Source organism: Monodelphis domestica, chromosome 3 (assembly GCF_027887165.1).
Source record: "Monodelphis domestica isolate mMonDom1 chromosome 3, mMonDom1.pri, whole genome shotgun sequence".
NCBI lineage: Eukaryota > Metazoa > Chordata > Mammalia > Didelphimorphia > Didelphidae > Monodelphis > Monodelphis domestica.
The window spans coordinates 433,863,991-433,889,319 of record NC_077229.1 but is presented as its reverse complement, the minus strand read 5'-3'; the positions used below and the strand labels follow the sequence as shown (position 1 = coordinate 433,889,319).

Sequence of the window (25,329 nt, the reverse complement as noted above, 5' to 3'; positions counted from 1 at the left end):
ACTGGAATCTATTGGATGTTATGAGCTAAATGTGTCAGAGGATGAAGATTGCCCATCCAGTGAAGAGGCTATGGAAGTTTGGCCCAGATCTCCTTTCAAGATTATTTCACATGGAGGTTCCATTTCTCAGGCAAGAGCTATAAATGCAGCTTCCAGGCTATGACCTTTTCTTTCCCCAGTAAAAGTCAGGTTTTTTCCATTGTCTGCTAGATATGGCCCATTCAATAGTAAGGGCAGAAAGCTCTGAACAAATTTAAACCAACCCTGGGGTCTTGTGTCTTCAAGGAAAAGGACTTCTACTGGCACAATGTGTTGAGTAAAAACCCTTTAATAATAAAATAACATTCATGATGTAGCTACTTTAATTGTCTGGAAAACTTAGCTTACACTCGATTCAACATATCACCTTCCACAAAGTTTAAAAAAAAAGACATAACATGGCATAACAAAATAAACCTCAAATTTCATAAGACAATTCTTGGCAAAGCTTGGCAAGCGGGCTCTTGCGTGGCCTGCGCTAAACAGGGCTGGGTACGCTCATCGTCTCACATACCCTTTGGTTTTCTTTGGATTGAAAATGCTTTTGAACTCTGTAGATATTACATCTGTTTCTTGGTTGGAACAGTTTGTGGATCTGCGAGCGTGAGGAAAACTTTGCTGAAACAAATATTGATTTGGCTTATTGCGGAAGAACATATAAAGCTTTCTGGAAGATTAACACTATTACAATCATTAACTGTCTTACAAAAACCTATTTAAATTTTTTGTATCCATTACCATCTTTGGCAGATAAATAAGGGAAAAAATAAACAGACTATATTACAAAGCTTTCATTATCACAATCTACTTTATAAGGCCAAATAAAAATATGTTTCTTTGCACTAATGAAAGCACATTTCCAATATATTCTCAATGACTAGACAATATAGACACTCTACTGGGGGTGACCTTGAATGTCTTGCATAGCAGACTGCCCCTTGACACCACTGGCTTGGAAGCTCAACTCTCCTATGCACCAGGAAAGGTGTTGACTTGTTGACTTGCCCTCAGATGGAGCATGGTTTGTTCGGGAAGTTGGTGTGAAATTTGCACATGGGTCTCAAAGTCCAGTTTTTTTTTTTTTAACCCTTACCTTCCATCTTGGAGTCAATGCTATGTATTGGTTCCAAGGCAGAAGAGTGGTAAGGACTAGGCAATGGGGGTTAAGTGACTTGCCCAGGGTCATCAAAGTCCAAATATTAAAAAAAAAGGAATAAATCTGTCAACTCAAGTGCAACAACGGCAACAAAAAAGGATTTTTGAGATGGGGGCCTCAAAGAATCAGGGAATTGGGGGTCACAATAGTTGTCCTGAACTGGGTTCAAAACACATCCTAATACAGACCCCCTTCAAAATTAGATGGCAACGGAATGGTAAGAGGAAGCCAGTGTCTGCACTACCTCAATTAAGAGTTAGGTCAACCCAGGTGAGGTACATGAGACTCTAGGGAGAACTGAAATTCAATTGCATAGGAAGGCTTCGTCGAGAGGGGTAACCACATTCTTTGGACTGTATCATTGGGACTGTGCGGCGTTGTCAGGCATGAGAGGTGGCATAGTTGGAAGAGGATTGTTAATCCCTAAGCCACGTGTGTTCATGCCGAAAGCAGACCTGAATACAAAAGACAAGACAAAACCAAGCCCATGTGGTCATTGGCCATTCTCAGCAAAAATGAGAGAAAGGACTGTAGTTGGGGCAAACATTTGGATTAATTGGGATCTCCATATTCAATGTATGCAAGATTTTGGTATGTGTATGGGAGGAACCCTGCTTTTTTGATGCATGTTTTCAAACCACTCCCTGAATCCTTTGGGTGCATATGGGTGACAAGGAGCACTAGTTGGGTGATGCAACTTGATTGACTCCAACTTTGAAACATGTTTCCCATTGTAAATTTTGGAGCTTATTCAATTGGTCTTCTTTTGAAATGCAGGCCTATACTAAAGATATTTTAGAAGTGAGACATCTCCCAGCATAAACCAATATCACCACTGTCTGAGGCTGAACTGTGCACATATTCACAGTTTAATGTATACACAACTGTTCCACAATCGCTAACAAACGACAGGCTCCCATGCATAAATAAAGTCCATTAAAACCAAAGGGAAAGGTCTAGTTGCAAATGAAGAATCCTGCTATTAAGAACCACAATGCATCACACTGCTAAGTTTTTAGCCTCATGCATAAAATTATAGCACTGATTGGCAGTTGCTAATTATAATACTACACTGTTAACACAGGACAATTAATTGTTCAGACCAAATAGCACAAATGTAGAAAATAATTTTTTTCAAGACAGCAAATGAACACAGATTGTTTCTTCAGCAAAATATGAAACTGTAAACTTTGGGCTCATTCTGCAACTTTCCCCAATCCAGAATAAATAAAATCCAAAGGGGGGGGGCGGGGAGAAAGGATGTACATTTTTTTTAAGCGCACCTTTTTTTTTTGTCTATTACAAAAGCACAACCTAAAACATATAAAGCATTTTTCTTTTTTTTAAATCACAGTTACCAAAAGAAACTGAATAATTTATTACATACGCTATATAACATTACTCTAAACACTATTATCTATGAGGTATATCTGAGAAAATTCGGTAAGGAATTGTGCGGTCTGCATTGCCAACATGCCCAGTTTTATATTAAAGCTTTGGAACCATGAAGAACTAGAAAAGGGTGGAAGAACAAGGGGGGACAGAAGGAGGAAAGATAGAGAAAGAACCTTTGGTATTATTACAAGTCTTGTTCTTTGCAGGGTTGCAATACAAAGCACCACAGTACAATAAGTCCACCAGGTACAGTATGGAGGCCCAGTTGAAGCTGAGGTATTCACAGGAAGGATTAAAAAAAGCACAGAGAGAGGTCCAGACTGGCTAAATCGTTGCTTTGGTTCAAGCAAGGCACTCGTCCCGTGGTTATGTCACACTCTGCAAGTGAAGCATGAGACTGATAAGGAATTGCTGTGGAGGATTCTGACAATCGAGGATGTTTTCTGTGTTCAGGCTGCCATCATTCTCCATGGATTTTCCCAGGTGACTGGATGGGAGGACGTTTGGATGGGGGAAAGAGACTCACCTAATTCAATAAATTAGGTCATCTCCATGCCTGGCTGGCATCCCGTTGATTTCAGTTCCATGAAGAAAGGAGAAGAGAATCAAAGCATCTTTGCCATGTTCATAAGGTCTTGCCATCTGGTTCAGGATTGCCTGATTTCGGATGGGAATTTCGAATGGGAGACCCATCCTAGATAAAGATGGGGAGGAGAAGAACTTGCAAGGTTATCAGGACAGTGCCTAGAAGCAACAAAAACAACGTGGGTACATTGGACTCAACGGTGGCCTCTGCAGACGATGGTGTAATTGACCTGAATGTCCGCCAGGTCTCCATCGTGCCTGGATGTGTGTGTGGTGGGGTGGGACGAGACTGGCAAGCGATCTGCCAGGTCCTTTCTCTCCTAGCTTCTCTGACCAAACGTCCCAGCTAAGAGCTCAAAGACTCTGCGTTTTGTGAAAGGGCATCATGCTATTACTCAGTACAGAGCCTTATGGACTAGAACCATTTCTGAACGTGTCTAAAATCTATTTGGTTGAAAGCTATGAGTGACTTTCACTGGCTTCCACACAAGTCCACTTTGATGAATGGAGCTTAATAGCAATTTAATCATTTAATGGAGATGAAAAGAAACCAAAAGAAGACTAATTAATTTAGCAAGGAAGACAGAGTCAACTGTTAAGTAATCATTTCTTAAGTTGGCACACATGCTATTCTGAAATTTTAACTCTTTATGTACCTAGAGCTCCTCTTAGCATATCCATGGACGTGAGTTTGTCTCATGCACACGTGAAAAATATGGGGCTGGGCCAGTCATGAAGTGCACTGGGGAGAAGTGTGTAAGAACAATGCATGTAAGAATGGAATGAATTTTTCCATAGTGTCAACCAAATTTATTTTATCTTAAATATTGAACAACTGCAAAAAGCCCATTAACAGGGAATAGGCCTAATACTGTTCCTTGCCTTCTCCTTTTCCCTGTGGGGCTACAGATCATACTCACTCAACACAAGGTGGAACAGAGATGTGGCAGTTATCCAAGTAGTTCAACCAATGCAGGCAGCCTAATTAAGACCAAAGTTTGGCTTTTTTTAAACTTTTTTTTTTAACCCTTACCTTCCATCTTGGAATCAATACTGTGGATTGGCTCCAAGGCAGAAGAGTGGTAAGGGCTAGGCAATGGGAGTCAAGTGACTTGCCCAAGATCACACAGCTGGGAAGTGTCTGAAGTCACATTTGAACCCAGGACTTCCCATCTCTGGGCCTGGCTCTCAATCCACTGAGCTACCCAGCCCCCCCAAAAAGTTTGGCTTTGTAAAGTGAGAACACTAGTGTCATGGCAAAACCTTTCTAAAACATTTAATTCTGCTTGCCTACAGCATGGCGATTACCAGAATATGTCCACAGTTTTTTTGTTTGTTTGTTTGTTTTTTTGCAGGATGAACAGGTTAAATGAGTAATACTAACCCATTCTTGATGCTGAGTGATTTCTGCCTACCAATTTTCATAGCTATTCACTCATCTTATTTTTGGTTTATACAGAATGTAGGGACAAGTGTAAGAGGAGACAAGAGGAACCCAAAAGTATATGTGAAATCCTGCCATTAAACTATTTGTGACACCAAGTATGCAGGTCACTTCTCTCCTCTGGGTCTCTTTGTATTGTCCATAAAATGAGCAAATTGGCCTAGATGTGCTCAAAGCCCCTTCTAGCTCTAATATTTTGTGGTTCAGTTTTCCAAGGGATTATGATTTAAAAGTCTGTACCCACATAATTGAGGCAGCAGTGGGGACGATGGAAGTGGAACAGATGTCCATTCCCAACCAGTCATCTTCTACCCCCACCTTGTTAATTTTGATCCAAATTTTTTCCAGAAGCTCATTTGAATCCAATTGTAGTGTCATCTGAAGTTGTGTCTTGAACACTTGGACCACATTTCTTGATGGGCAGCAAACAAATGAGAGAAACACAGAAAACATTCCTTCCTGAGTCAGCAGCCACCATTGCCTAAGTATTTATTTCTTTGGGGTATCTGAGCTGTGGCTGTACACACCATACTTCAGAGAGAAGAGTTCAAACTATAAAAGAGCATGAGCAAAATGCAGACCGCACAGAGAAAGAAATCTTTGGTATCTTTGGTATCATCAACACGATTAAAATTACAAATGGAAAAAAGTCAGTGAGGTAGCCTTCTTTGGTTCTCACTAGAAATAGAAAGTTTTTTTTTTCTTTTGTTTTCTCATTTTTCCTCTTTTTTTGTTGTTTTTTTGTTGTTGTTTTTTGGTTTTTTGGTTGTTGGTGGTTTTACACACACACACAGAGTTCATTCTTGGAAGCAGCTAGTGGAAGGGTTTCTCTCTTTTTGCTTGTCATGATTTTTTGGTTTTGTTTTGGATTCCCTCCCTCCCCCTCCCACCCCTTCCCACCCCACCCCTAGTTTATGTTGTAGAAGCCCCAAAGTCCAGGCCAGTGAAGTCAGGTCCTGGCTTTTGTTTCTGAATGCACGGGTTCAGGTTGAAGAGTCATTGCTTGTCCATGAAATTCGCTCTGTTGTTCTGACAGCAAAGAAAATGTAGTGCTTTCTGTTGTCTTAAATAAAAAATATAAACTATACAAGTGCACCTGCAGCAGGCATGGAATAAGTTAAATAAATAAGTTACATTATGAAGGCTTCATGGGCCACAATAATTAAAAGGTGAAGCTCGCCATTGGATCAGGTGGGGTTGCGAGCTCAAGTTAAATAATTTAATTATTGGTATTTAAACAATTAACAGAAAATTAATTAAAGGGAGAAAAACCCCTCACATGCTTATAATAAAAAATTGTAACCTGTATTTCTTTCTTGTCTGTAACAGAATTTGGCTGCTTTATAAAGCAAACTAACCTTCAGTGTTCTCATTTAAAATTCTGCATCTCTGATGCACTCGCTACCCTTCTAGATTTTGATAAATAAGTACAACATATAAAATCAAAACTAATTAAGGATGAATTAAATAATTAAGAAAAAAGTTCTATACATTTTTGGCCTAGAAACTAATTTAAATAAATTAATTACATTATTGGTTGTTAGCCTATGGGGTCATACCCAAGTATGTCATGTAAATAAAAGAAAACCTTGAAGCTCTTTTTCAGTTTCAGTTTTTAAACAAAACTTTACAACACCTTCAGACCTTCTTAATTAATGTAAAGTCAGCAAGTGTAACCTATAAAGCTTTCTCACTTCCTTTAAAAATACTTAAGATATCGTGACAAGCAAGAAAAAATTTTACCAATTCCCTCCCCCCCTCCCTCTTCCCCATAGCTAGCACAACCTCCCCAGAGCTATGTCATTGTTGTCCTGACCCTCTGAAATGAGAGCCTTCTTTCTCTAGCTAGGTTTGAGCTTTGCTTTGCTGGTTTCATCCTTTCCTGGGTCTTTGGAATTAGCCTTAGTTAAGAAAGATCCAGAATAAAGCTATTCAACCGAAATAATCAAGCACATTCTTCATTCCTTCACAGATGATTAAACAATATTCAAGGTTTCTTGCAAGTTGAATTCATCTTAGATGTGCCCAAATGAAAGCATCTCCAAGGATACACACAAAAGATGCTGGGATTTGGCGTTTGGGTTTGTTTTGTTTTTTTGCACTTTGGTTTTCAATGTTACGATAAAGAAATGAAATGATGTACATGGTAGATGTACCGTAGACACATGAAATACCATTTTCAGGGTCAATGTCACACAATACATATTGTGCATGTAGGTATATACCAAGAGACATGCAGTGCTGATACTTTAATGTGACAAGGTGTTGCTGCCATGAAGGTGCCATGAAGGTACTTATTCAATGGACAAATACAACAATATATTCCTACTATATGTTGTCTGCATATTCAAGCATACACACTGTGTAAGTTTAAGAGGACACCCATTTATCAAAATCAGTGCTATGGAATGAATCCTATTGCAAGACAGGATGGAGTGGAAGAGTTTGATGATGTGAATGACCAAGAAAGCAAGAAATCCAATCTTGCAGAGACATCTAAGAACCATTTTTCCTTCACAGAAAGACACTAACTGGTTAGTTTCAATGGACTCATCTTGAAAAGCTGGAAGGAAATCTGAGATTCTTGACTTAACCTGCTTCTGTTTGTGAAAGGTAGAAGTTCTAGGGTCTGAGAAGGGGGAGGAGTTTCATGCCCCATGGAACTATGGCTCCCCCCTAGGATTCAGGTCATGCGAAGCAGCAACCTTTATGTAAGTTATTTTTTGTCCACTAACATGAGCCTCAGCATGATTGTACTGCTGATTGTGATTCAGTATTATTCTTTCCAAAGCATCCTGAATGGATGCCCAAGGGCTTCCTGAAAAAGAAAAAAGAAAAAAAAAGAAAGTGCTCTCCCCAGAGAGGAATAGAAATTGGTGGTGGCAATTTAGCATGATAAGAACATACATGCTTTTGTCTGAGGTCCCAAATGCATGGGATTTACCAGACAACATGGGACAGTCCCTTCTTCATTTATCAAGGATTCCTGTGCCAAGGGAGAGAACTTCAAGCTTAAGGTCAAAGTTGGACTTAGACTTCCGCCAAGATCTCATCCACCTCTGAGAACCTGTTTCTTTAAGTTATTGTCTATAACCACAATGATCTGTTCTTGAAGAGACTTCATTATAGACTGAAAGCCTAACGACACACTTTTCTATCCTTGCAGATAAATGCCCTATTGCTGGAAGTCCACTAGATTTCCTTCTCCATCAAAGTGATGAAGCTTAGACCATACAAAAGGTCAAAATAAATCTATTGTCTCTGCTTCAAACCTTAGTGGTTATCTGCAAGAATGCTGTATATATGGGCCACTTTCTTTTCTCATGTCTCATTGTTCCCAGATGTCTTTAGGACTCATCTTTTTTAAAATTTTATAAGCTTTCCAGTGGTAGATATATAAAAAAACAAAATAAGCACAACCTTCTGAAAATAAGAATTGAACATAGGTACAAGCTGTTATGCCTTTGATGACATAATCTAAATCAAGCCCCACTGCAATGCAACTCGCTCGGACTGTCTAAAGTGGTACATTGTTTTCAGGATTCCCATGATGATTTTGATAGTCAGCTTTCTGATACCTACACTGATTGGAGGGAGGGAAAAATAGAGAATCCAAGTGGCATTTAATTTAGCTCTGGAAATCACTGTTTGATTTTAATGATAATAAAAAGAGACACACAAAAGATTTATCTTCTTTCTTATGTTTTCCTTTGTTTAAGTGAAAGTTAGCTTGCATTTCCTAAGTACACATTTGTAGCAAAGTGGGGGGAAATACCAGGAAGGAAATTAAATGATAGGGCAAAGCCCCATAGTTCAATTAATTGCACTATGAGGAGAAGAAAATCAAGGAAAATCCATATATGCCAGGAGGAATTTTGAAAATATAATCTAAAAGGATGTATCTGTAGGTCACAACTTCTACTCCACTGCTAGTCACTCAGTTTCAAGGACCCATGCAGAAAATCAGGAGGATGACAGAATGGTTTCATCGTCATCCTTGCATTGTGCAGTGGGTGTATATTTAATGATAATTACCAATACTTTCTATAACAGCACAAACCAAATAACACCCCCTCCCCCAAATTCAGGGATTATTTACTTTGGGACATTTTTTTATATCAGAGATATCCCCCCCCCATTATTTACTGACTTCTAAATTGCAATATTTGTAGCCTCAGGGCATGCTTTTTTTAAACCCAATCCACAGCTGATAATCTACACACTCCATGTAATACCAGAGGGTGAAATTTGGTGTGAAATCCCTGCTTTATGCTGTCCTTCTGCTTTTGTGTTGCATTAGTGATTTTTCTATGATCAAAGGGATGAGCACTAAATGGAAAACAGGTGTGATTATTAGTTTATTTTTCTCAGGCATCATCAAATTAAAAAATATGAGAAATTTGACTCAATTTGATCCCATCACTTTTGCAAGCTGTAAATATTTGTTTTTGGTTTTGTATTTTTCTTTGGGGCTTTAGGCTATAGACTATATTTTAGAGTCCAGTCAATGGTGTGAAAGATTTCCACACACCTGGTATGTTGATTTGGAGTGGCCTGACCTGAGTTCCAATCCTAGATCTATCATTTACTTACTGCCTATTTGACCAGGGTCAAACCAACCAATCTCTGGGCCTTAGTTTCTTATCTATGACTTGAAAGAGTTGAACCAGATGACCTCTAAATCTAGAATCTTCTGATATAATGGGACTTGGAATTTTGAGAACTATCTGTCTATGTTCTTTTTTAAGAGCAAAAATCTCATATTGTGCAAGATTTTGTTAAAAATAGCTGGGGGCGGGGCATTCTTTATTTCTTTACATAGTGTAACCTTTTCCCAAACACAAGAGAAATTGGAGATTTGTGAAACTGGAGCCCTCAGGTAAGATTCTCTCTTTTGCTGACAAGTTGGTCCAAAAAATAGTTTCCTTCAATCTGGACATAATCTGAAGTCAACAATCCTTCATGGGGTTCAGGTATCTGAAAATCAAGACTTCTCAATTTTAAGAAGCAAGGGTCCTTTAAGCCAGTCTTGGAACAAAGACTACCTAGGGATTTGTGGGGGGAACATGACTTGAGGAAAACTTGCTCTTATCATCCTACATGCTGAATATTTTCTTGCCTGGAATACTTTTTTTGGTTGTGGTTAGTACAGTGGCAGGGTTGGAGAAGAAATGAAATGATATTTGCAAAATATCTTGCCCATGGCAGATATTTAATAAATGTTTGTTGATATTTTTGGACATGGCCAAAATAGGAGTTTTTTTGTTTGATTTTATATATTTGTTATGGGCTTTGTTGGCTTTTTTTTTTCAACTGAGGAGGGGAAAGGGGAGAATGGAGAGAAAATAAAGGCTTGTTAATTGAAAAAAATTAGTTAAAATGCTTTTGAATAAAGTAGAATTATTGAATTCAAAGGAAAAATAAAGGAATATCCATTTAGGCAATGAAAACATTTTTAAAAAGGAAGCTGGAAGACAGCCTTGCTAGGCTATGACTTCCACTCCACATGTGAAGCCCCTCAAGTTGAAAAGGACCTTCATAGATGGAAAGTAGGGGAAGATATCCTGGGCAGGAAGAAGACATTCCAGACACACATACTTCTCTAAACTTTCTCTTTCCCTCCCCCATTGTGGAAAACATCATCACCTTTCTTCCCCTTTCCTCACAATTGGCTGTGGTTGTAGCCAGGCTTCCGATTCAGTTCTATAATCACCACCTCCTGAAGTATCTGATTTGCTTGTCAAAGCAGGTTTGGACTTTTCCCTAAAAGAAGTCACATCTGTATTTCTAAAACCCACATATGTTGGAGTGGTCTACTGGTCCACGGAATCCCCTTGAGGAAAAACAACGATGGGATATATTCTCTTTTGTGAAGGGGATTCTCTATAAGGTGACAAGATGGAATTCTCTGTTGAATATTTCCTGGCAGTTACATAAGATGGGCTTCCTATTGCATTAGTTCAATCCTGAGCAGGACCTAGGATTTGTAACGCAATAGCTGGGTTGGGGTGGAGGCTTAGAAGGTCTTACTCACTCCAATGGCAAAGAGTGAGTTTGTTGCAGAATAATTTCATATTTAGTGGATATCATTCCAGAACATGATCACAAATCTAAATTCTGTCTGGACCTTTCATCTCAGTCTAGATACCATACATCTACAGTGGTTCTTTGCCTTTGGAATGGCATGGAAAATGACTACAATTCTGAAGTATATACTTAACAAATAGAACATACAACAATAACAACGTCACTTTTTGACAGCAATATTTTCTGGATCTCATGGATATCGTTAGTCGTGTATACATATATGCGTGTACGTATATATACAGGGTGGTCCAAAAGTCTTTGTGCAGTTTAAAACTCTTAAAGCTGAAAACTGCTCTAAGACTTTTGGGACATCCTGTACATATGTATATATGTGTTATCTAAATAACACATATATAAAACATATATACTTTAATACATATATAGGAATATATATTTCCTCTTAGAAATGCAGCTTTATAGATGATTTTAAAAGCTAATAGAAAAGTAGAAATCACAATAATTTTTACATGTTTTCTGAAATGAGCCCTGTTCAGATGTAGCAACTACATGGAGACAAAGCTATCATGATGGCAAACTCTTTGGTATTGTGGAAGGGGAAAAAATTTGCCCAGCACAAGCGTCCCCCTTCATTCCCCTGATGATAAGGCTCTGATACTAGGAACAAATTCTAGGTGGTCAAGCAAAGAACATTCAAGTGACAATCTCTTCTCCCACATTCCCTGGATGGAGAAGAGAAATTAGTTAAGTATCCCAACATTTTACACTTGGAGTCTGTGGTACCTTTGGAAAGATTCCATGCTGGGGTAGAGATTATAAAAGCGAAAAAAGAAAAAAGAAAAAAGAAAGAAAATAAAATAAATGACCCTTTTCTTTTGTTACTCAAAGAAACAGAATTGATTACCTTTACACAAATCAATGATGCTATTAGCATTTTAGCCGTGCAAGAAGAGATAATGAACTGAAACAAAAGGTGTGAGAAATCCTCATCTTTGGTATTGTAGCTGTTGAGGTTTCCGTTGCTCTGTTCCTTGTTCTTTTGAAAAACTGCATAGGCACAAATTAAAGACAATCTTCAACTTTAAGATTACCAAGTGAGTTGTCAAATGAAGCAGCAGCCAATGGAGGCTTTTCTTTATTTCCATTCTTGTTTCAACCCTTTCTTTGAAATCTGCTTCCGAAAAATGTCCCAAGAGGTCTGTCCAGACACAATGTGTCGCACAGCACTGTTTTTTCCTTCTTCTTCTTGTTTTTCATTTATTATTCATTTGTTTACTTAGTTATTCATCTTTAATGGAACAGTTTTTTGTTTGTTGCAGAAGTAGGTGCAGAAAAGTTTCTTTGGTTTCGATTAAGTAATACATAAAAAAGTCTCAAGTGTCTTTAAAGAATCATTGCAGTGTTTGGCTTGCTTTTGAACACTCCAATGGTGCTCTCCAGGGGCCATTCACTGGTAAATATGCACATTGTGACCATCACAATCTCCAGGAGAAGGACTGTAGGCCTCATTTGGAAGCTGGTCACCACCAAGGACAGCCAGTGTGGTTAACCCTCCCCGATTGACTTGGCTAATGTTCTCGGTATTGCCGTACTGCTCACCCAAAGGGCCAGCCAAATGCAAGAGCTGAGTGCCATTTGGAGTTGCAGAGGCATTCTGATTTCTAAAAGTAATCACAGTATTTTTAGGCTAGAAAATGGCAAGTAAGAAACGTCTTTGGTTTGCAGGATTCTGCTTCTTTGGTGTGCTGTGTTTTCTCCAGATTTAATCAGTCGTTATACAGGGATGACTTAATAATGAAAGAGGCTTGGGATTCGGATGAAAAGTTACGAACGATAGTTTTGAGATGACATGTTGGTTGGTTGTTGGGATTTCCCCCATTGCCAGCAAACATTGAGGGACCCCACCAAAGGAATGTATGACATAGCAACAAAATTGGAAATAGTAATAATGAGATGGATGTTGTGGAAACAATGCACAGTAAGGGGGACTAGATGGCCAATAAACAAGGAGGATATACTAATGATCTAAAAAAATCTAGATCTTTTAATATGTTGCATTTGCTCCATGTACCATAGCAGTTAAATTGGCCTCCTGAGTGAGTGTCTGCATCATGTACAAACACAGAATTGGTGGCAAACTGCAAAATGTGCTTGAAGTCATCGTTGTTTCCTTGCTATCCGCTAATGACTTCAGAATCAATGTCTTGACAATACGGATGCAGTGAATCCAGAACCTTGCTTATTTCTATAGTTATCATCTTTGTGCTTGATACTTTGAGCTCAAGTGAATGGATTTTGTTTTAACCGATCCATAACCATATGAGACTTTCTGGAGGTAAGGGCAAGAAGACTGTCAACTGGATCGACCTAAAAGCTCCTAAACCATTTGGTGAAAAGATGCCTGAGTTGGAAAAACAGGTTCTTGGATTTTATTTCCACATTTAAGGTTTGTGCTCAGTAATTATCATTTTTAGGTTTCTCTAGTTATGGCTGTGAACTTTGGTATATTGTAGTGAGAGGAGGCTAAGCATTTGGAAAGCAAATGAGGCCATAAAGATTCCTAGGATCTTCTCTTAACTGAAGCATCTGGGGATCCCAGGCTTGGAATTCCTCACACAGGCCAAATTCCCACTGCTATTCATAGGAACTCTGTCAGCAAGAGGCTAGTAAGACTCTGTGTTGGATTACTTTCTTTTTAAAACAATCCTAAGCGTGGATGAAACCACATTGGAATTAACTGGCTTTTTGGAGAGACCCATTTGGGTTTCTGGTATGCTTAGCATGCTTAGAGAATAGTATTTTTGTGGAAGAGACTAATTTTTAGCTTGCACTTAGACTCCATAGCCATAAGAAAAGAACACATGTCCTATGATTACAGCTAGAATAGACATTTCTTTTTTTTTTTTTGAGAGAGAGAGAATTGTGCTTTCAAATCACCAGTGAAGGGCCCCAGCTAAGAATCCTGTGTCTTTTTCCTTTTGTTGTTGTTGTTTTTTCCTTTTAGAGTTGACTTGTGCCCAATTTAGATTTCCCTCAGTCATGCTTTGGTACAAGTGCTAGAGGTTGATGAGGATCCCCCCGTACTCAAATCGTCCTGCCATTTCTCCAAGCTGCGACGTCGGGCATTCATGAAGAAGTTACTGACTGTGGTGAGTTCCAGCCCCAGCTGCTGGGAAATGGTAATCTGCATCTCTTTGGATGGGCGCTTGTTTTCCTTGAAGATGGCGAAGAGTGTTCGGCGTTGGAGGTCGGTGAAAACCAGGCGGGATTTCTTCTGGGAATTGTTCCTGTCTTTGTTTGGTTCTTGCTCTTTGCGTTTGCATGCTTGAAGGGAAAAAGAAGAAGAAGAATCAATGTATGCATAAGTACCCATAAACCAAGCAAGGGATTCATCGACAGCATGGATGAAGCCATATATAAGGATGTAAACTGTTAAACTTTATTGTGCAAACTACCCATCTGTCAATAACTAAACCTCCAACTTCATCTCTTTGTGATGGTGGTGCCTTCATGGTCAGGAGGAGAAGGAAGATGGAGAATTAGGGGAGATTAAAGAGTTTAACCTTGCCCAAACTAGAATCCCCTCTCTCCCTCTGTCTGGTCCCCTATTCCAACCATCAATCCCTCCCTTCCCCTCTGGAAACAGGTGAAACAAAAGGAATAATCATTTTTTGTGGTTGCTATGTCTCTCTGAGCCAGGGAAAGGGCATTTCTCCTTAAGTGACAACAATGGGAAGAGCAACAGATGTCTGGAGCCTGAATTTGTAAACTCATCATTGGATTAAGCCATTAAAGTGGGGTAGTTTTTTTCATACTTTTCAAAGATCAAACCTTCAATGCCATTTGACTTTTTAAAGAAATTGAATTAGAAATTAATCCAAAAGAGATGGCAGAATGTTGCTATTTCAACTAAAATTCAGATCTAGATTAAAGAAAAACTAACCAATTCTTGGGTGTAAGGTTGAGGGGAAAAAATGGAAAACACTGTTCTCCTCAATTCTGCAACAAACCTGGACTTGATATGCTTGGGATGGAGCATGAGTGAATTAGAATAGAAATGAGAGGTAGCTTGATTTATTAACTAGAGTCCTGGATTTGACATCAGGAAAACCTAAACTCAAATCCCACCTTAGACACTTCCTAGTCTTGTCCGTGGACTCAATTTCTACATATAAAATGTATTCCTATTTTATAAAACGGTTGTGGGAGATAAGAAACAGCTAAGGGATGCAGTGACAATAGCACTGGGCCTTGAGTTAGGAAGATCTGAATTTAAATCCAGTCACAGGGGGCAGCAGGGTAGCTCAATGGATTGAGAGTCAGGCCTAGAGATGGGAGGTCCTGGGTTCAAATCTGGTTTCAGACACTTCCCAGCTCTGTGACCCTGGGCAAGTCACCCCCATTGCCTAGCCCTTACTGCTCTTCTGCCTTGGAACCAATACACAGTTTTGATTCTAAAAAGGAAGGTGAGGGTTTAAAAAAGATCCAGTCTCAGATACTTACTAGCTATGTGAACTTGGGCAAGTCATTTAACTGCTGTCTGCTTCAGTTTCCTTAACTGTAATATGGGAATAATAATAGAACCTACCTGTTTTGTGGATCAAATGAGATAAGATTTGTAAAGAGTTTGCCAAGGTAGCTGGCATACAGTAGGCACTTCACAAATGCTTGTTTCCATCTTTGTGAAAACATATGGCATAATGTGTGAAAGCTCTGGAAAATATTCAAGTGCTATATAAATGCCAGCTATTCTCCTTATTGAGGAAGCATTGTATATAGATAAAAGGGCCAGTCTTGGAGACCCAGGAACCTGGGGCTAAGCCTTCTTCTGATACAAGCTAGTTGTTTGACCATGAACAAGTTATTTAATATTTCAATGCCTCCGCCCCCTGGCACCTCTCTAAAACTATTAAGTGCAAAGGAGTTACCTATCTGCTTTGGTAAGAGTTTCTGCACAAGAAGTTCTAATACACTGCTAAGATTACAGGTCCTGACCAAAAGAAAAAATGATTATTACTGGAGATCAAGCAAAGGGCTACTTTTCCAAGGAGGCAGGTCAGTTTGGGGGCTGTACATCCCTATTAGTATTTAAATAATTTTATTTAAATTTATTTTTAAAAAGGATGCAAAAGATCAAATAAGAATGGAGTCTCAATTCTCAGAATAAGTAGTAACTAGGAAATTACTAGGTCTTCTCACACATTTCTAAGCATTTGTTGATCCTTGCCAGGAATATGCTGGAGAAGTATGAAGTCACAGTAGGACCCACAGGTCATTTACTCAGTCAATCAGTAAACATCTATGATGTGTCTACTATATGTCGGTGCTGTATACATGGAACCTAGTACTCAGAAATCAGGTAAATCCTTGGATTCATGTTATCCTTCCTCATTTTGGACAGAAGATAAGAAGAAGGATGATGGTAATTTAATATTCACTGATTGTGATTGTCTTGTTCAAAAGTGCTTGATCAGAAAACCTTTCCCTTCACCTGTGACTGCTCTAAAATCTGTAATGAGTTTTTTAAGGCTTTATCTTTTATTTTAGAGTCTATACTATCAATTTCAATGCAGAAGAGTTATAAATGCTAGGCAACTGGGGTTAAGTGACTTGCCTAGGGTCACACGACTAGGAAGTGTTTGACATCACATTTGAACCCAAGATCAGTACTGACTCTCCATTCACTGAGTCACCTTACTGCCCTGGTAATATATTTTAGGAAGTATTTAGTAAGCATTGACTACATAACTTGGCATTGTGCTTGGTTCTAGGAGTACAAAGGCAAAAAGGAAGTATTTACTGACCTTAAGAAACTTGCATTCTAGTGATCTAAGAGAAGTGTCATGGCACTGTCTCGCTTTCCCCCTCACCTATCAGAATTCTATACCAGTGCTGTCCGCATGATCTTGGGCAACTTGTATGACCTTTGTGTTTCAATTCCTTATTTATCTAGTAAGGACAGCTACTCCTAGAAGAATGTAGGGTTCATATGGAGAAAAAATGAGCATACCTCAAAAAACTTGAGGTTCTCTAATAACTCCAGGTAGTATTATGATGTGATTATTATATTTAGCTATATGCAAACACTCCAATTAACCTGTGTTTTTATCAGTTTAGAAGTTCTCTCCAGCTATGCAGGATGAAGACCATTCTATATGAGTCTTGCCTATATTCTCCTACAGCGTAGGATCCACCTCCACCCACCCAATCTGCCTTCCTTCATTTTTCCTGACACTGCAAGGCAACCTTCCCATTATATTTGGATATATATTTCTATATGCATCTATGTATCTGTATATTTGTATTCATCTATGTATATAATCACACATATACATACATGTGCATGTGCATGCATGAGAGGGGGAAAGAGGGAGGGAAGGAGGAAGAGAGAGAGACAGAGAGAGAGAGAGAAAGAGAGAGAGACACAGAGAGAGAGAGAGAGAGAGGAGGAGGAGGAGAGAGAGAGAGATAGAGAGTGAGAGAGAGAGAGAGAGAGAGAGAGAGAGAGAGAGAGAGAGACAGAGAGAGAGAGAGAGAGAGAGAATGAGAATGAGGGAGGAAGGGAGGGAGGAAGGGAGACAGACCAGGTTACATCCTAGATGCTGATTGTCTAAGGACCAACCTAGCTAAACTGAGATAGTCTCATTGTCAGGTTGATCCCAAGATGATGGATTTCAAGTCATATCAACACATGAAAACCACTTAAGTTATATAGGGGTTATGATCTGCTTTCATAGAGTGAGCACCTCCTGATAGAATTATCCTTAAAGTATTAATTTTTTAAAAACCTTATCTTCTGTCTTAAAATAGACACTAAGTATCAGTCCCAAGGCAGAAGAATGGTAAAAGCTAGGCAATTGGGGTTAAGTAACTTGCTCAAGGTCACACAGCTACAAAATGTCTGATACCAGATTTGAACCCAGGACCTCCCATCTCTAGGCCTGGCTCTCTATCCACTCAACCATCTAACTGCCCCTAATGTACTCTTATATTACCCTTTCTTTCCACCCTTAAAATATACTCATCCTTGGCCTTGAGTTGATGTAAACAACTTAATAGATACACCTGGCTGTTTTAAATTTATTAACACTGTGGTTGATGTGCCTAGCACTTGAGTTAGAGGATGCATGCCTCTCTCTCTAATACTATCTGTTCCCAAATGGCAGGGATGAGTAATTTTCTTTTGGCCATTAGGCACTTAATAAATGCTTTTGTTGATTCTTGTCTAGAAGCATTCATAATATTTAGCCTATTAGCAAAGTGGTCTGGAAAAGTTAAAACATTCAGTATATGTGAAACATTAAGCAAAAAGAGAGGGAGAGAGAGAGAGAGAGAGAGAGAGAGAGAGAGAGAGAGAGAGAGAGAGAGAGAGAGAGAGAGAGAGAGAGAGAGAGAGAGAGAAGGCTTATGTTACAAACACATGAAAAAAGTACCAGCTCACTCAGTGGGGATATAGGGTCAAAATGAAGCTATTCCAGGATGATTCAAGGCTAAAAGGAAGTTTTGTTCAGAGAAACACTGATGATTAAAGGGCATGCATAGATTATGAGCTGGGATACCCCAGTATGATAGACAGTATATCTAAGCCACATTCTAGCATGCCTATAGTTTAAATTCATGGGGATACCCAATGAAGTATGCTATCACTTGGACCAAAAGCAATGTCCAGAACCAGGGCTTTTTAATCTCTTCATTCAAAGATGACAGTTTCCCAAATAAACATTTTGTTTACTTCCATCAGGCTGGGTTGAATCAACAGTGAATGAATACTCTTCTGTCCTCTCCAGTTTTTCTTCTCTTTCCTTAATCAACTCTTTCCTAGTGGCAACATTGAGTTTCTATTCAAACAAAGGGAATCAGACCTAGGCTTCTTAATATCAGTACAAAATGGCAATCATCATTCAAAGCATGAGCACAGGGTCTGAAATTTTACCTATATATAGATCTGGTTTAGTTGCCATACCTAAAAAGGGTAGCAAAAAAGAGTTGGGGGCTGGTAGTCACTAACACCTTGACTCTTCAGTTCAAACCTTCAGAAAATAGAACTGTGCATAGGTGGAAAAACCTGGAATTATTAAAGCCAAGTAAAGAGGAAGGAGAGGGTCCTAGGAGGTAATCTGTACATACTTCATGAGATGCCGCTTTGGGCTGGAGGGGTGATCAGGGGATACTACAATTGGACTATTTGGTCAGAATTATTCTGAATTGCCAACCCAGAGTGAGTCGGTAGGAAGATGGTGAATCTTATCCCATGTTTTCTTTCCCCCTTTTCTTCCTTTCTTCCTCCCACCCTCATTTTTCCATCCAAGGGAAAGGTAGTCAATTCTTTCCCTTCTGTTCTAGTTTTCTTCTTTAATGTTGCTTTAGTTCTCAATGATTTTTATTTTTAATAAAATCATTGACCAACACACCAGAGCTCCTATTGTGCTTGACTTAGTACTAAGGTATCTAAATGAACGGGAATGGACTCTTCTTTCCAGAGATGAAAAATCTTGTCTAAGTTAATTAGTCTGGGGCTTGTGATTTTTAGGGAAAAGTAGAAAAACCAATAATGAAAAGTATACATTTGGTGATCAATTTGGGATTCAGATACTCCTATAAATACAATTGTATTAGACTGTTACCTCCTTCATTAGACTACAAGCTCACTGAGAGCAGGGACTGACTTTTACAATTTTTTAAATCTCCAGCTCTTAGGACAGGACTTGGCACTTAAGTAACCCTTCTGTTTGACTGAATTGTGAGCTGGCAGAAAGATAGGAAGTGTAGGGGTAAAGAGTGGCCATTTTTACTTTTGTTTTGGTGACTTTGGCTGAGACCACTTTTTTTGATTTATTTGAACCCAGAATCTTCTGCCTTTAGGTCTGGCTTTCAATCCACTGAGCCACCCAGCTTCCCCTAATAGTTATAACTTTCCAAAATGCCTTTTACATCATACAAACTTCACCCTGTAGATGTAAGATAGTGCTTTTTAATCTCTATTTTACAAATGAAGAGATAGAGTCCAGACTGCTCGTTATTCACCTACAATTATCACGGAGGGTTGGTCAAAGCATCAAGAAGAGAGGCCATGTCTGTGGGAGCCCTTTGCTTCCCCCCACACTGGATTTCTTTGCTTTCCTTGCACAAGTCTTGGAACCTCTTTTTGTCTACTTTTCCCATCACATAGTTCCAAGTCTTCACCATTTATCCTGAGAACGCTGAATAAATATTGTTTGATGATAATCACCTTGTATCTAAAACAGGGCTAATATATCCTGGCAAACATTGCCTAAGGTTCTCTGTCAATTCCTGTTGCATTGGATTAGCCATAGGCCCCTCAATTTTCATACTGATATTGATTATTCATCAGATAATGCTGTATTTGTGCTTTTAATAAGGTGTTTAGACAGTGTGGGTACAGGTAAATGTTGGTCCTGTCAGATCACATTTGGTGGTCAATACATATATTTCATTTAAGAGAAAAACGTTAAAGACTTAATGTTCAGCAAACTGCAGAGAAACAAGAACAAATCAATATGTTCTACACTTCCCTAATAGCCTTTTGAAGCCACCAGATACCTCACCAACAAAGGCAGCCCTGCAACCTTTTCAATTTCTCACCAGCTACAAATACATTGGTAGTCCCTGACCCAAAGCAACCAGCCATCTGTATACCATTCATCTACATTGTCCAGTGCTCTCTGTCAGTAATTACTGCCCTCATGTATCTCCTCACAAATGTTATTGTTAAAAAGTCAAAGGAAGATGGAAATAAGGGGAAAACTCCACCCCCCACAAATGCAAGTCTAAGAAAGAAAAGTTGATAAATAGAAACACAAAACATAGTTTTTACACACACACACACACACACACACACACACACACACACACACTTTTTATTTTTTTGTCAAATGATGCCTTCTTTAGTGTGGAGAAGGAGATACCTGGGAACTATAATGTAACCAATAAGCAAATTAATTAAGTAAAAAAAATAAGTTAAAAAAGACTAAGAAAGAATAAGAAAACAGTCTGGGGAATACATAGGAGCTCCTGGATTTAGGCTTAGCAAGAATAGCATTTTGCTTTTTAGAGTTTCTAGGATCTAAAATATAACTCCACAAAACCTCACATGCTTAGATAGCAATGTTTAGACACATGCACATTGATGTAAGACATAGCATGATATAGTGGATAGAGAGCTAGCTTCCTATTTAGGAAGACCTGCATTCAGAGGTCCTGTCTCTTTCACTTATGCTTTATGGGACCCTCGGCAAGACACTAGTTCCTTGGATGGTTTTCCAAGACTAAAGTATAAAATATTCTTTATTAGAAGTCAGTCTCACCCCCTACACTAATGAAATCACAGGCTCTAACCAAAAAAAAGTGCATGCATACATATACGTATTGTTTTTTTAGACAGAGTTAAGTGACTTGCCTAGGGTTACATAGCTAAAAAGTGTCTGAAGCTAGAATTTGACTCAGGAAGAGTCTTCCTCACTCCAGACCTGGCACTCTATGCACTATGATGTCCCCTAGTCACCCTACTTTTATATACTTGTAAATATCAGTCAATAACAATGTGATGGGGCAAAGTTTTTGACCTATGGATGACCATACTATTCAATAAGTATGATTCTACGCTGTGCTATCTGGAGGAACTGAGAAATGGTCTAGTCTTTGCTTTCATCCCCTGAGCAGGAAAACCTGCCCTCTAGAATTGTTTTGTTTGTGTCTTTTGTTTTATTTTGTTTGCCACTAACTTTAGTATTCATTCCTCATTTTGAAATGGACAAAGTTGTTTCTGTATTTGTTATCTTATGAATTCCTTATTTGATATTTATATTTGTAGTTGAGGGTTTTTTGGTTTTTGCTTTTAAGGTCAAAGAAATACTGCAATGAAAAGTACTACATTTGTTATTCTAGTCAAAGATATTGTACAGAATAAAGGACCATATGAATCTTTAACTAGATTTAAAATTTCTTACCTCAGATTTAATCAGGATGTAACTTATGATGAAAATAATTTCATACTATGTTGAAGGTAATTTCATACATAATAAAGACTATGACAATTTTAAATTTTGCACATAGTATTTAGTACAAGTAGTAACAATTTTATTTTAAAGTATTCAACAAAATGCAAAAAGAACACCAACAACCCTCATTCCTCCTGAGTCTGTCTGTGCCTATGAATAATGGTGTTTCAAAGGCAACAGCCGGAAGATGCTGAGATTGCAAGATACTGGGTCAGAGCCCTCAGGAGTTATTCTTAGGCTCATGTCCAGTTCCCTTCTTGCCCTCCAAGGCCACTACATCCATGTTATTTTCTTGAGAGGACAGGAAACAAAATAATTTTTTTCTCATTACTTGGGGGGCATATGCACGCATGTATGTGTTTCTGTATGTATATCTGTGGGTGTATAACAAACTTGTCTGCATAGAGACAAAAGGACTCACCATGTTAAAGTAGGCTCTGCCAGAATCCTTCACTGACCCCAACATATCAAAATAAGAGACAAAGATGGATCTTGCTAGAAACTTGAATTAATTGCTTTAAATCCAGATTAAAAATACCAAACTTTTATAGATTGCATTTAAGAAGGATATTGCAAAGTTGACACTCTCTTAAGAGGCAGAATAATTAATTTACAGATCACTTCTGTTTAGCTTTTGTAACCTTTTCTCTGCTTCTTTTTAATCTATGGTGTGGTTTGTTCCCTGTACACCATGAGATAGAGGCTATTACCAGATCCTGGACTAGCAATTGGCAGCTCCCTAGGGTACAGCAGTAGAGACAGACTTATAAAATATTGCATTGTAAAATAATTCACCTGTTTGGGGGCTAGAAAATTTTATTTTCCAATGTACGACACCCTGTCTTTTGTGACAGGTATGTAATACTGTATGTATTTTCAGTAAATGCTCAAAGCTTGGAACTAGAAAGCAATACATGATTTTCAAACCTTGACTTATTCTGTCTTTGCCCATTATATTTAGCCTAGTTCTTAGTTGTAAAGCAGTGGAAGTATCCCTTTCAATTTCTTTAAATAATCTGAGTTCATCTACAGGTTAGTCTGTAGTGGACTGTGAGAGTGATCGAGTTCTGATCTCTTTGGCACATTAAAATGAGGAAATTTTGACTTTCAAAGTGCTGTAGTGCCTTTCAGCCCCTGGATGGCCTGATGGAAAGGCTGGGGGGAGATTTGATTCTATTCATTTCACTTCACTTCACTTCAACATGCATTCATTTAGCATCTGCTCCAATCAGGAAGGAGAACTGCATATAGTCTCTTTCATATCATTGAGAATTTTTAAATGCATTTATTATTTTTGGGACATTACTTACAAATTGCTCCCACATAAAAAAGTGTTTGTTGATGTGCATCAATTTATCCAATAATAATAATTCTTCTTTTTTATGCTGTATATCTTTTATTTTTTGAAAGTATTCCAATACTGTTCCTATGAAGTACTTGGGTAAGGTATTATTTCACTTTGACAGAGAGAGAGAGAGAGAGAGAGAGAGAGAGAGAGAGAGAGAGAATGAGGTTAAATGATATTCCTGAAATCATACAATGAATAGAGTTTCTTCATCAGAACCCAGGCCTCTGGACTCTCAATTCTAGTAAGCTTTCTATTATATCATTTCACTTAGCTCTCTTTCTTTCTTCCTTTTTCTTCTTTCTTCTTTCCATCTCTGTCTCTGTTTTTCTTTTATCTAACATCACTATATTTTAATGTATCACTCACAACTGTTTTATCTTCATATTCCTGAAATATACTCTGAAATTCCTCTATTTAATCATAATCTTTTATCAGTGTTTCTTTCTCTATAACTTATGCTTTCCAATTCTATTCTTTATCATCACCCTGACCTCCATTCCTCCAAGCCTCAGTTCTTTCCTATGCCAGCATCACTGTACTGGCTACACTGCCCTCCTTTCCTTATCTTGACCCCTTAGTGAACTACTTGAGCTTTGTGTTATTCTCTACTTCTAAATCCCTTGACTCATTCATTCTCCTATCACTGATAGCATCTGATTAAGCCTCACCAAGTTTAAACCTTGGATTATTCTCACCAAAAGCCTCCTTCACTCCTATTCACATACTTCTGAACAGAGCTGGGAAAATCATGAAATCATGCTGATTGGTTCCATTATAAAATTAGACTACATAATCCTAATTGGGTTTTCACTGCAGCAAGGAAATCTTTTTATACCTCCCGAAACTATTCCCTACTCCACAAACCACAGCAGTTATTTTAACTTTCCTTAAGCCCTCCACAACAGCTCTTCCCCAGCCCTCTTAATTAAAAGCCTTGCTTTATACTGCATACAAGCACATTATCTTCTCTTTTCCTTATTTCACATTTTTCAAATATCTTCCTTCACAATCTGCTTCATTTCTATTCTCTCTTGAAAAAATGTCCCTTCTTGTGGAAGCCAACTTCTCTCTCTATGTACACTTGATCCCATTCATTTTCTCCAGCGGATTACCACACCTCCCCCCACCCCCTTCCTTTATCATTCTACTCTCAAATCTCTTCATATTGGCTCTTTGCCTGTTGCTTACAAACATACCAATATCCCCTCCATGCTTTAGAAATGTTTGATCAGATCATCCCTGCCACTTATCCCTTCTCGCCTTCTGGGTAAAATTCTTTGAGGAAGTTGTATATACTATGTGCCTCTATTTCCTCTCTTTTTGCTGGCTTTTAAACCCTCTACAACCTGACTTCTTTCCTTAAGATGCTCCTTAAACTACTCTCTCCAAAGTAGCCAAGGATCTTGCAACTGACAACTCTAATGGCATTCTTTCCAATCTCATTTTCCACCTCTTGCTAGCATTTGACACAGTTGATCACCATCTCCTTCTGCATACTCTCTTCTCCATGTTTTCATGCCATGACTCTCTCTTAGCTCACTTCCTACATAACTCAGTCTCCCTTGCTGGATCTTTATCTATGTCATACCCACTAACTATAGGCATCCCCTAAGGCTCTGTCTCGGGGTTTCTTTTCTTCCTTATACTATTTTTAACTGGTGGCCTCTATAGTACCCATAGATTCAATTATTATGTACAGGCAGATAGATGATTTCCATATCTCTTTCTATAACTATCCTCTCCTCTCTTGAGCTATCATTAACAGTTAATAATAGCTAAGCTCACACATCTCAAATTTGGCATGTCCCAACCCCTCTCCTCTTTTCAACTTCCTTATTACTGTCAAGGCACCATCATCCTCCCAGTCATCCAGGATGAAAATATTGATGTCATTCTTGACTCTTTACTCACTTTTACTACACAAATTTTATCCTTTGTAAAATCTTACTACTTCTAAATTCACAACTCTTGTATACAGTCCCTTCTTTCTGCTTATACCATCTCAGTGCCATGGGCTTCTTTGCCTCTCACTTGGACTATGGTAGCCTTCAGGTTACTCTTCTTACCACAAGTCTCTCTATTACAACTATCAGAGGAGCAACTCCTGTGGAGGGCCACTGGACAACTAACTGAAACATACAGGTCAGGTAAGCCAGCTCAGCCAAAATAGCAAATCAACCTGAAATAGAGACAGGAGGCAGCATGAGCTATACAAATCAAACCACCACCTTGATCACTATATTTTTGCAGACCCTTTTGGGGAAAGTCAAAGTCCATGAATCCAGGAGCCTAGAGAAAT

General features: G+C 38.6%; 1 protein-coding gene across 1 annotated transcript in view; it reads right to left on the bottom strand.

Moving 5' to 3' along the window:
* Positions 1-312: 312 nt before the first annotated feature.
* The window catches only part of ONECUT2 (one cut homeobox 2), a 71,770-nt gene continuing 46,753 nt past the window's right edge, over positions 313-25,329 (bottom strand). The window contains exon 2 of the mRNA XM_001366395.3: positions 313-13,988. Within this exon, the coding sequence (XP_001366432.1) occupies positions 13,702-13,988 (287 nt within the window). The 3' untranslated portion in view covers positions 313-13,701. The remainder of the gene's footprint in view (positions 13,989-25,329) is intronic.